General features: G+C 45.8%; 1 protein-coding gene across 2 annotated transcripts in view; it reads right to left on the minus strand.

The window, feature by feature from the left end:
* prkar2aa (protein kinase, cAMP-dependent, regulatory, type II, alpha A) overlaps window positions 1–12,153 on the minus strand; it is a 125,911-nt gene that overhangs the window by 37,082 nt on the left and 76,676 nt on the right. For both annotated transcript variants that reach the window (XM_020933948.2, XM_020933947.2), the window contains exon 3: window positions 9,200–9,232. In XM_020933948.2, the coding sequence (XP_020789607.1) occupies window positions 9,200–9,232 (33 nt within the window). The remainder of the gene's footprint in view (window positions 1–9,199; window positions 9,233–12,153) is intronic.

Raw genomic sequence — 12,153 nt, forward strand, 5'->3', positions numbered from 1 at the left:
AAACGAACCTTTCCTGAATACTTCTAGAATGAATATGAACATGGACCACTGAGGAATTACACAGATTATAAGACCACATGGGAATTTAGAAAACATTCTGTGGCCTAATTTTTTTTACATGATTGTTATGATTGTTGCATCAGACTCTGTATTAATTTTATTCATTAGTATCAAAATAAGAGTTTGACGTTTCAGATTTGTTGCCTCACTACATCACTTCTTGAATAGCAATATTTTAAAGGACCCATATTCTACAATTTTCAATCTATGTTATAATGTTGTAGTATTTGTTGTGTAGGAAGTATTTTATTGAAATTGGAAACTGTGTCTCAGATCACATGGCCCTGACCTGTGGGGTGCCTCAGGGGTCAATCCTGGGCCCCCTGTTGTTCAATCTCTACATGCTGCCATTAGGCCAGTTAATAAGGAGCAATAACGTGTCCTACCACAATTATGCAGACGACACTCAGATCTACGTCTCTCTGGCAGCAGGAGACTATGGACCAGTGGACTCACTTTGTCACTGCATCCAACAGATCAGTGTGTGGATGCAAAACAACTTTCTCCAGCTAAACTCTGACAAGACTGAAGTCATAGTGTAATGTTCTGCTCACTGGTCTCTCCAAACGAGCTGTGAGACGCTGCAGAACATCCAGAACATCCAGAACGCTGCAGCTCGGGTCCTGACTCGAACTAGGAAGTACGAGCACATAAGTCCTGGTCTCAGGTCTCTGCACTGGCTCCTGTGCCTCAGAGACTTTAAAGCAGCTCTGCTTGTACAAGTGTCTCCATGTCCGAGCACCAAAGTCCATCTGTGACATGTTAGTGTCATATGAACCATCTCACACTCTGAGGAGCTCAGGGACCGGCCTCCTGCTGGTGCCCAGAGTCACGACTAAACAAGGGGAGTCAGAGTTTCAGGTTCATGCAGCTAAAACCTGGAACAGTCTGAACATGTGAGACAGACTCTTCTGTGACGCTGTTTAAATCCAGGCTCAAAACATTTCTGTTTGTCTGTGCAAATAACTGAAAGGTTTTCATTCCGCACTCTTCTCTCCAATTTACGTCTCTCTTTTTAAATTTTAATCTTCATGATTATTTATGTTTTGATTTGTTTTTATTATGATTTTAATGTATTTCTTATTCTGTAAAGCACTTTGAATTACTTTGTGTACGAATTGTGCTGTACAAATAAACTTGCCTTGTTTCCTCACGTCCTCCACTGTGTTTTTAAACTCCATTGCTACTGAACTAAAGGCAAAGCGGGGGCTCTTAACTGGAAAACTACCAAAACTACCAAACAAGGCGGAACAGAAACAAAGTAATAATAACGGATGACTCAAACGTGTGTGAATGAAACAAAACACAACTCCAGGTCTGTTTGTGACGAGGTACAAAGATTCTAACATGACTTGGACGTTTACAGTAAGTCTCTGCCCTTGGCCCCGTGTACAGATCTGGACTTCTCCGGCTCCTCGGCTCACGGGCCCAGACTGTAGCGCGGTGATAAATTGTACATGTGCGTAAGTCTGTGCGGCTGATAACAGGCTTCAGTGCCACAGATTAGGATCAGACAGAGGCGCACCCACAGTCTCGCAGAGTTTATTACAGCGATGTGACGAATGAGAGGGACTATCAACTCTGTTTACACTAGAGCCAGCAAGAGCGTGAGAAACACAGCGGAGAGATACAAGCGAGAGGGGTGGGCACGCGAGAGAGAGGGAGAGAGGGGGACGGAGGAGGGAGGAGAGGAGAGATGAAAAAGCAGGGGTGGCGTAAAAGAGAAAGGGAGGGAGAGGAGATGAAGAAGAGATAGATTGAAGAGGAGAGGATTTGAAGAGGAGAGGGCGTGAAAAGATAGAGGAGAGAGGGAAGAGGAGATAGAGGAGAGAAAGAGGCGAGTGGTGAGGAGAGGACGGGGGTGGCACGGGACAGAAAGAGGACAGGGAGAGCAGAGGAGACGAGGAGAAGACGAGGAGAGAGGGGAGATGAAGGGGAGAGAGAGGGATGAGGAATGAGAAGAGGAGAAGGAGAGGGAAGGTAAGTGAAAGAGGAGGGGAGAGGGTGAAGAGGAGGAGAGAGGGAAGATGAGAGGGATAGAGAAAGGAGGAGAGAGGGGAGAGACACGGGTTGAAAAGGAGAGGGGGAGAGGAGAGGAGTTGAAGGAGAGAGAGAGAAGGATGAGGAATGAGAAGAGGAGAGGAGAAAGAGGGAAGAGGAGATAGAGGAGAGAAAGAGGTGAGTGATGAGAAGAGACGGGGTGGCACAGGGCAGAAAGAGGAGAGGGAGAGCAGAGGAGATGAAGAGAAGAAAAGAAAAGGAGAGAGGGGAGATGAGCGAGAGTGAAAAGAGGAGAGACAGGGGAGAGAGATAGATTGAAGAGGAAAAGAGGAGTGGCAGAAGAGAGGAGAGAGGGAGGAGAGGAGTTGAAGAGGAGAAGAAGCAAAGCAGAGGAGATGAGGGGGAGAGAGAGGGATGAGGGATGAGAAGAGGAGAGGAGGGGAGGTAAGTGAAAGGAGAGGGGAGAGAGGGAAGAGGAGATAGAGGAGAGAAAAAGGCGAGTGGTGAGAAGACAGAGAGAGAGGACAGAGAAAGAGGAGAGAGATAGATTGAAGAAGAGAGGGAGTGGAAGAGGAGATGAGAGGAGAAGAGAAGAAAGGGGAGATGAATGAGAGCAAAATGAGGAGAGAGAGAGGGGAGAGATGGAGTGAAGAGAAGAGAGGGAGGAGAGGGAAAGAAGGAGAAAGAGAGAGGAGAGACGTCGACTGAAGAGGAGAGGAGAGGGGGAGCAGAGGAGACGAAGAGGAGAGAGAACGGGACGAGGAACGAGGAAAGGAGAGGGGTTGAAAGACGAGGGGAGAGAGGGAGGAGGAGATACAGGAGAGAAAGAGGTGAGCGATGAGGAGAGAGGGGGTGGCACGGGACAGAAAGAGGACAGGGAGAAGAGGAGACGAAGGGGGAGAGAGAGGGATGAGGAATGAGAAGAGGAGAGGGGAAGTAGGTGAAAGGAAAGGGGCGAGAGGGAAGAGGAGATGGGAGAAAAAGACGAGTGGTGAGGAGAGAGGGGGTGGGGCACAGGGCAGAAAGAGGAGAGGGATGAATGAGAGAGAAAGAAGGAGAGAGAGGGGAGAGACGCAGATTGAAGAGGAGAGAAGGAGCGGGCGAGGAGAGGAGAGGGAGAGCAGAGGGATGAGGAATGAGGAAAGGAGAGGGGATGAAAGACGAGGAGATCGAGGAGAGAAAGAGGCGAGTGGTGAGGAGAAAGAGGGTGGGCACAGGACAGAAAGAGGAGAGGGAGAAGAGGAGATGAAGAGGAGAAGAGCAAGAGAGAAAGGAGGAGAGGGGAGAGAAACAGATTGAAGAGGGGAGAGAGGAGACGAGAGAGAGAAAGGAGGCGAGAGACAGATTGAGAAGGAGAGAGAGGTTAGGGAGAGCAAAGGAGATGAAGGAGAGAGAAAGGGATGAGGAATGAGAAGAGACGAGTTGAAAGATGAGGGGAGATTGGAAATAGAGGAGAGAGAGAACAGGACGAGTAGGAGTGAAGAGGAGAGAGAGAGAGAGGAGAGAAGGAGCAGAGGACGTGAAGAGAAGAGAGGGGAGATGAACGAGAGAGAAAGAAGGAGAAAGAGAGGGGAGAGACGTGGATTGAAGAGGAGAGAAGGAGCGGACGAGGAGAGGAGAGGGGGAGCAGAGGAGATGAAGAGGAGATGAAGGGGAGAGAGAGAACGGGACGAGGAACGAGGAAAGGAGAGGGGTTGAAAGACGAGGGGATGAAAGAAGAGGTGATCGAGGAGAAAGAGGTGGCACAGGACAGAAAAAGAGGAGAGGGAGAGAAGAGGAGTTGAAGAGGAGAGGGGAGATGAATGAGAGACAAAGGGGAGACAGATAGATTGAGAAGGACAGAGGAGAGAGGGGTCAGGGAGAGCACAGGAGTCGAAGAGGAAAGGGAGAGAGGGATGAGGAATGAGAAGAGGAGAGGAGAAAGAGGGAAGAGGAGATAGAGGAGAGAAAGAGGTGAGTGATGAGAAGAGACGGGGTGGCACAGGGCAGAAAGAGGAGAGGGAGAGCAGAGGAGATGAAGAGGAGGAAAGAAAAGGAGAGAGGGGAGATGAGCGAGAGTGAAAAGAGGAGAGACAGGGGAGAGAGATAGATTGAAGAGGAAAAGAGGAGTGGCAGAAGAGAGGAGAGAGAGGAGAGGGAGAGCAGAGGAGTTGAAGAGGAGAAGAAGCAAAGCAGAGGAGATGAGGGGGAGAGAGAGGGATGAGGGATGAGGAATGAGAAGAGGAGAGGAGGGGGAAGGTAAGTGAAAGAGGGGGGAGAGAGGGAAGAGGAGATAGGAGAGAAAAAGGCGAGTGGTGAGAAGACAGAGAGAGGACAGAGAGAGGAGAGAGATAGATTGAAGAAGAGAGGGAGTGGAAGAGGAGATGAGAGGAGAAGAGAAGAAAGGGGAGATGAATGAGAGAGAAATGAGGAGAGAGAGAGGGGAGAGATGGAGTGAAGAGAAGAGAGGAAGGGGGAGGGAGGAGAGGGAAAGAAGGAGAAAGAGAGGAGAGACGTCGATTGAAGAGGAGAGAAGGAGCAGACGAGGAGAGGAGAGGGGGAGCAGAGGAGACGAAGAGGAGAGAGAACGGGACGAGGCACGAGGAAAGGAGAGGGGTTGAAAGACGAGGGGAGAGAGGGAGGAGGAGATACAGGAGAGAAAGAGGTGAGCGATGAGGAGAGGGGGTGGCACGGACTGAAAGAGGACAGGGAGAAGAGGAGACAAGGGGAGAGAGAGGGATGAGGAATGAGAAGAGGAGAGGGAAGAGGTGAAAGGAAAGGGGGAGAGGGGAGGAACGGGAGAAAAAGATGAGTGGTGAGGAGAGAGGGGGGTGGCACGGGGCAGAAAGAGGACAGGGAGAAGAGGAGACGAAGGGGGAGAGAGAGGGATGAGGGATGAGAAGAGGAGAGGGGAAGTAGGTGAAAGGAAAGGGGCGAGAGGGAAGAGGAGATGGGAGAAAAAGATGAGTGGTGAGGAGAGAGGGGGGTGGCACAGGGCAGAAAGAGGAGAGGGATGAATGAGAGAGAAAGAAGGAGAGAGGGGAGAGACGCAGATTGAAGAGGAGAGAAGGAGCGGGCGAGGAGAGGAGAGGGAGAGCAGAGGGATGAGGAATGAGGAAAGGAGAGGGGATGAAATGACGAGGAGATCGAGGAGAGAAAGAGGCGAGTGGTGAGGAGAAAGAGGGTGGCACAGGACAGAAAGAGGAGAGGGAGAAGAGGAGATGAAGAGGAGAAGAGCGAGAGAGAAAGGAGGAGAGGGGAGAGAAACAGATTGAAGAGGGGAGAGAGGAGATGAGAGAGAGAAAGGAGGAGAGAGACAGATTGAGAAGGAGAGAGGGGTTAGGGAGAGCAAAGGAGATGAAGGAGAGAGAAAGGGATGAGGAATGAGAAGAGACGAGTCGAAAGACGAGGGGAGAGGGGGAAGATTGGAAATAGAGGAGAGAAAAAGGCGAGTGGTGAGGAGAGAGAGAGGGTGGCACAGGACGGAGAAAGAGGAAAGGGATAGACTGAAGAAGAGAAGGAGTGGAAGAGGAGAGAGAGAGAGAGAGAGGAGAGAAGGAGCAGAGGACGTGAAGAGAAGAGAGGGGAGATGAACGAGAGAGAAAGAAGGAGAAAGAGAGGGGAGAGACGTGGATTGAAGAGGAGAGAAGGAGCGGACGAGGAGAGAGAGGGGGGAGCAGAGGAGATGAAGGGGAGATGGAAGGGAGAGAGAGAACGGACGAGGAACGAGGAAAGGAGAGGGGTTGAAAGACGAGGGGATGAAAGAAGAGGTGATCGAGGAGAGAAAGAAGCGAGTGGTGAGGAGAAAGAGGGTGGCACAGGACAGAAAAAGAGGAGAGGGAGAGAAGAGGAGTTGAAGAGGAGAGGGGAGATGAATGAGAGACAAAGGAGTAGAGAGGGGAGGAAGAGGAGAGAGAAGAGGGACAGCAGAGGAGTTGAAGAGGAGAGAGAGGGATGAGGAATGAGAAGAGGAGATAGAGGAGAGAAAGAGGTGAGTGACGAGAAGAGACGGGGTGGCACAGGGCAGAAAGAGGAGAGGGAGAGCAGAGGAGATGAAGAGAGAAAAGAAAAGGAGAGAGGGGAGATGAGCGAGAGAGAAAAGAGGACAGAGAGGGGACGGAGAGAGATCGAAGAGGAAAAGAGGAGTGGCAGAAGAGAGGAGATGAAGAGGAGAGAGAACGGGACGAGGAACGAGGAAAGGAGAGGGGTTGAAAGACGAGGGGATGAAAGAAGAGGTGATCGTGGAGAGAAAGAAGCGAGTGGGGAGGAGAGAGGGGGTGGCACAGGACAGAGAAAGAGGAGATGAAGAGGAGAAGAGCAAGAGAGAAAGGGGGAGAGAAATAGATTGAAGAGGAGAGAGAGCGGAGACGAGAGAAAAAGGAGGAGAGAGACAGATTGAGAAGGAGAGAGGAGAGAGAGAGAAAAGAGGCGAGACGAGAAAAGGGAGAGAGGGCAAAGAGAGCAGAGAGAACAGAAGAGATACACCGTGTGATCGCGTTGTGCCGTACATCACAAAACCCATATTGCAGAATCCATAATCAAAGGACGTTTCATGTATCACAACTGTGCACGTGTATGTGGATTTTAAAGAGCCCGAATTACAGTTTTCTGATGTTATAATTAGGGATGGGCATTCGGTGAAATTTTCTTAATCGATCGTCGGAAGAATTAACGATCGATTATCAATTAATCATTAACGTTTTTATATTAAAATGATCATCATTATTATTACTATCTGCACGACTAATCTGCATAAATAAATTCAACTTTACAACATTATAAACCGTAACGACTCTAGAGCCACATCAGCCCGTTTGACATTATAATGTGTTTAATTCAGTTTTGTGCAACTCTCACAGAAACGAAACTTAAAACCGCATCGCTAATTTGCATAAACTAAGTGAAGATAAAACTACAGCTCTTGTGTCGCTGATGCGGTTCAATTTCTGTCGGATTAAAAGACATGACTCAGTGGAATACAGGTTAGTGTGACCAGATTTGCGTTTGTCAAAACCAGGACATCGTACGGGGGGAGGGAGGTGGGGACTCGTCATCGACATTGAGCGACTCTCACCTGGTAAAACTTTTTCCCACTGGACACCGAAACATATGTGCTGCTTTATACACTGTGCACATGGACTCCACACTTGTCCCGAACGGAAAGCGTGGACTTTCTTGTACAAGTCATCGTTGCACATCATTCGCATTTGCACTTCAGTACGCTGCAGACTGACCGACTGTTTGTGTCTCGCTCCTTCTGAGTGCAGAGAGACACACGTACTAACCCTGTTTGGTCACACTACGCACAGCAACCTACATTCGGTTTGTCGAATAAAATGAACGTAATCGATGAAATTCTTAATGATCAATTATCGATTAATCGACTAATCATGCCCATCCCTAGTTATAATGTTATTTCCTCATCACAAACAGACCTGGATTTGTGTTTTGTCTCATTCGCAATATTCTAACACGGCTTAAACCCCACAAGAGTCTATTTTGTGTCATTTAAGACCTTTAACTTCCATTTTTACAGAGCCCAAAGCAGAACTACAACTTCATCTTTATGTCAAAAATGTAGTTCAAAATCAAAAGTCCCTAACCCGGTCGTAACACACACGGAGGTGGTTTTGTAAATCTCAGAGTGGAATTACCTTTGCCACAGTTCGTTACAGGTTATAAAACGTGTCCATCTACGTCACTGCTGCGTTATATTAGTTTTTACTGCCTCAGGACGTGGTCACGGCAGATAGCAGGATTCTAAACCAGGTCTGAACAAGTCCTAAACCAGGTCTAATGAAACTAAATGAGGTCAAATCGAGATAAGGATTAGTTTATCTGGATAAAACCAAGTCTAAATCTGTTCGAAATTAGAGCTAAAACAGGTGGAACATTATGTGATTTGGATAAATATAAAACAAAAAAAAGGTCTAAACCACATCTAGTCCAGGTCTAGTCCAGGTCTAGTCCAGGTCTAGTCCAGGTCTAGTCCAGTCCAGCCCAGGTCCAGCCCAGGTCCAGCCCAGGTCCAGCCCAGGTCTAAACCAGCAATAAACCAAGACAAAGTCTAAACTAGAACAGGTCCAGCCCCAGATCCAGCCCAGCAATAAACCAAGACTAAACCAAGATGAACCCAAGATTAAACCAGGTCTAGCCCCAGGGTCTAGCCCAGCCCAGGAAGCTAGCCCAAGTCTAAACCAGCAATAAACCTAAACTAAACCAAGACAAAGCCAGATTCCAGGTCCATCCCACATCCCAGGTCCAGGTCCAGCCCAGGTCCAGCCCAAGTCTAGCCAGCAATAAACCTAAACTAAACCAAGACAAAGCCAGATTAAACCAGGTCCTCCCAGGTCTCCAGGTCCTCCCAGTCCATCCCAGGTCCAGCCCAGTCCACCCAGGTCCAGCCCAGCAATAAACCAAGACTAAACCAAGATTAACCCAAGATTAAACCAGGTCCAGCCCAGGTCCAGCCCAGGTCCAGCCCAGCTCCAGCCCAGGTCTAAACCAGCAATAAATCAAGACAAAGTCTAAACTAGAACAGGTCCAGCCCAGATCCAGCCCAGCAATAAACCAAGACTAAACCAAGATGAACCCAAGATTAAACCAGGTCTAGCCCGGGATCTAGCCCGGGATCTAGCCCGGGATCTAGCCCAGGATCTAGCCCAAGTCTAAACCAGCAATAAACCTAAACTAAACCAAGACAAAGCCAAGATTAAACCAGGTCCATCCCAGGTCCATCCCAGGTCCATCCCAGGTCCATCCCAGGTCCAGCCCAGGTCCAGCCCAGGTCCAGCCCAGGTCTAGCCCAGCAATAAACCTAAACTAAACCAAGACAAAGCCAAGATTAAACCAGGTCTAGCCCAGGTCTAAACCAGGTCTAGCCCAATTCTAAATCAGATCTAAATAAGGTCTAGCCCTGTTCTAATACATTCTCCTGGGTATAAATGGAAAATTTACCACAAAACCAAAACTAATCCAGGTCAAAACCAAGTCTAAACCAGTTATGAACCAGGACTAGTCCAACTCAAAAATGCCTACGTGCAAACCAGGGAAAAACCTGAACCAGAACTGAACCAGGTCTAAAAGCAGATCTTTTTGTTGGCTCAGTGAAGCGGGGTTTTAGTGACGTCAAAGTGACTCAGGTGAAAGCAGCACTCACCTGACACTCGTCTGTTGAATCTCGGTGGAGGAGCTGCGGACAGAAAGAGAAACATGAATATGATTTAAGTTACAACAGGAACAAAAACAATCAGAGGTGACTAATAACGCAAAACTTCTCTTCAATACACAAGAGTCATTTTTGTTTCATTCCTGTAATATTAGTCAAATGCTGAACTGATAAAGGCTAAAACAGCTGAGAAAATAAAACAAATTAGGGCTGAATCAAGTCATTACGAACCACATTTGACTTTCTGTTGAAATATTAAAGATGTGTGTTTTCTTTTTGTTTTCTTTTTCACTATACAGTATAATTATTGCACTATTATGTACCAAAATTAAAGGTCCATTTTTTAACTTTTCTGGTTTTCCTGTGTACCTCTTCTTGTTTCTATGTATAGAGGCTTTGCACCGTCACGTGACCCTATAGCAACGGTACCTACGCCGCCATGACACCGGGCACGATATGTCATTGACTTCAGCAGCATCGGAGAAACATGGGCAGGTTTTGTTGTGTATTTGGTTGTTCTAGACGCTCTGAAAGGGATAAAATGATTCGTTTCTTCACTGTTCCTCTGGAAATTACTCATCAGGAGCTCAAACAAGGGAATTATCGGGAAAATGGTTTATGGCTAGAGAACATAAACCACGAACAGATTTCCTGTGGTACCATCAAGACACCCTAACGTCACTTTCATCAAGGTATTTGCTCTTTAAATGGTTTCATAGTTTATTTAATGAAAGAAGCACATTTATTTAAGTAAAATGTAAAAAGAAAACATTTGCAGTGTGAGTGGCAGTAGAAACTGTATCTTCCAGCACATATAAACATGTCACTCGTCGTAGGACCCATGTTTTCTTTATTGTCTTGCTTATCCACAACTATGTCTTCTAGAATTAATCTCTTTTTGTGAGCGGATCTTTCTAACGTTCACAAGGATCTTTTCATGGTCGATTCTTTCGAGGTTCGGCTCACAGACTCTTCGACTCGTGCGCCATGTTGATCACAGGAGCCCAGTGTGGGTTCGTTGAATCGTAAACTAGTGCGGGTTTTCCTGGATAAATTAATGACATTTTAGTTCAGTAAATGTGCTTCTTTCATTAAATAAACTATGAAACAATTTAAATAGCAAATACCTTGATGAAAGTGACGTGAGTGTGTCTTGATGGTACCACAGGAAAACTCTTCGCGGTTTATGTTCTCTAGACATAATCTGCGTTTTTATTTCGATAATTCCCTTGTTTGAGCTTTTGATGAGTAATTTCCAGAGGAACGGTGAAGAAATGAATCATTTTATCCCTTTCAGAGCGTCTAGAACAACCAAATACACAACAAAATCTGCCCATGTTTCTCCGATGCTGCTGAAGTCAATGACATAGTGTGCCCAGTGTCATGGCGGCGTAGTTACCGTTGCTATAGGGGTCACGTGACAGTGCAAAGCCTCTATATACCAACTTTATTTATTAAAGCACTTTAAAAACTTTACAGCTGGCCAAAGTGCTGTACACAAACACAATTTAACTACTAAAAACATAAAAAAAACGATAAGATACTCAACAACAAGAAATGTGCATGTCACTGTTAAAAGAAAGTAAAAAAAGGTGAGTTTTTAGGAGTGATTTAAAAACAGATATGTCATTGCTCTGCTAAGAATGTTCCACAGTATCACATTAAAGTTTTATAAATGTAAAGTAGAGCTGTTCATAGTTTTACCCCCCAAAAAACAGACATTCTGACAGTGAGCGGGTCGCCTCTCCACAGATCTGACCTGTAACTTGGTCTGGTTTGGTCCTAAATAAACCAAATTTTAAAATCCACTTGAGCTAAACCTAAGTTTTTGAAACAATTCAAGATTTACAATGAATTTTTACATCACTAAATATATCGGCAATTATATTATAGCTATTGGCAGCTCCAACTCCCGTTTTATCGGTATCATATCGGCCACAACAAAGCCCATATCGGTCAATAACATCATTTCTGTGATATACGTTCCAATTTTGGCCACACAATTTTGTTATTCATTTCATTTCACAGTTTTGTTTCTGTAAGAGATGTAACTTTAACTCTCGGTCTCTTTAATTTCATTTTTAAATTTGATTTGATTCATTTTTTTAAATCATCTTTCAGCTTTATGCATTTTAGCACTTTTTATTTACGATTTACTGTCTTTTATCGTATTAATTTGTGTGTGCAGCACTTTGGAAACTGTCTTGTTTATAAAAAAAAAGTGGAATATAAATAAAGTGGATTGGATTGGACGTGACACACCAACACGTAACCCTTTTTTCCCCAATCTAAATGTAAACACTTTTCACTAATTGTTCTCTTGTGGCAATTTTGTCTCGGTCGTAAAATCTCCATCGGTTTTAGGCAAAATGAAAATTATAAGTGCCGTTAACCATCCAATCCACAGTTAAAACGAGCCAATAACAAAATACGTCTAATATTACTTTGCGGCCGACGTCAGGAACTCTCCCTGGAAGCTAACCGGAGGCACTGCTCGGTCAGAAGCTTTTTACACAAGTTGGACTTTAACCTGAGCCTTTGCTGTAACACAATCTGACAATAAAGAACTGACTTGGCTGGAAATGAAACAGGAGAAGCGTTTTTTTTGTGCTGTTAAACAAGTCCCTCTCAAATAACAATTCAGTCACAATCTAGCGTTCGCCAACAGTCACTCTCACCTTTTTTTTTTTTGTGTTGAAAATCAAACGCCTCAATGGGACCACGAACGCTAAAAATGATCACAGGCTCCTGGAAATGAGTCGTTTAAATCCATTTTGTAGTTTTCAGACGAGCTAAAAGCGAATCAGGCCGAGTTTGTCTTTAATGTCGCTGCGAAGTATCAAGAGCCTTGTTCTGAAATTGTTATTATTAATCAGCTCTGTTTGTAAGTCGTTTTTTCTTCAATCAAATCAAATCCACTTTATTTGTAACATTTTTAGCAGATT

Source organism: Boleophthalmus pectinirostris, unplaced genomic scaffold, assembly GCF_026225935.1.
Source record: "Boleophthalmus pectinirostris isolate CB_2022bp ecotype Guang Dong unplaced genomic scaffold, ASM2622593v1 HiC_scaffold_8, whole genome shotgun sequence".
NCBI lineage: Eukaryota > Metazoa > Chordata > Actinopteri > Gobiiformes > Gobiidae > Boleophthalmus > Boleophthalmus pectinirostris.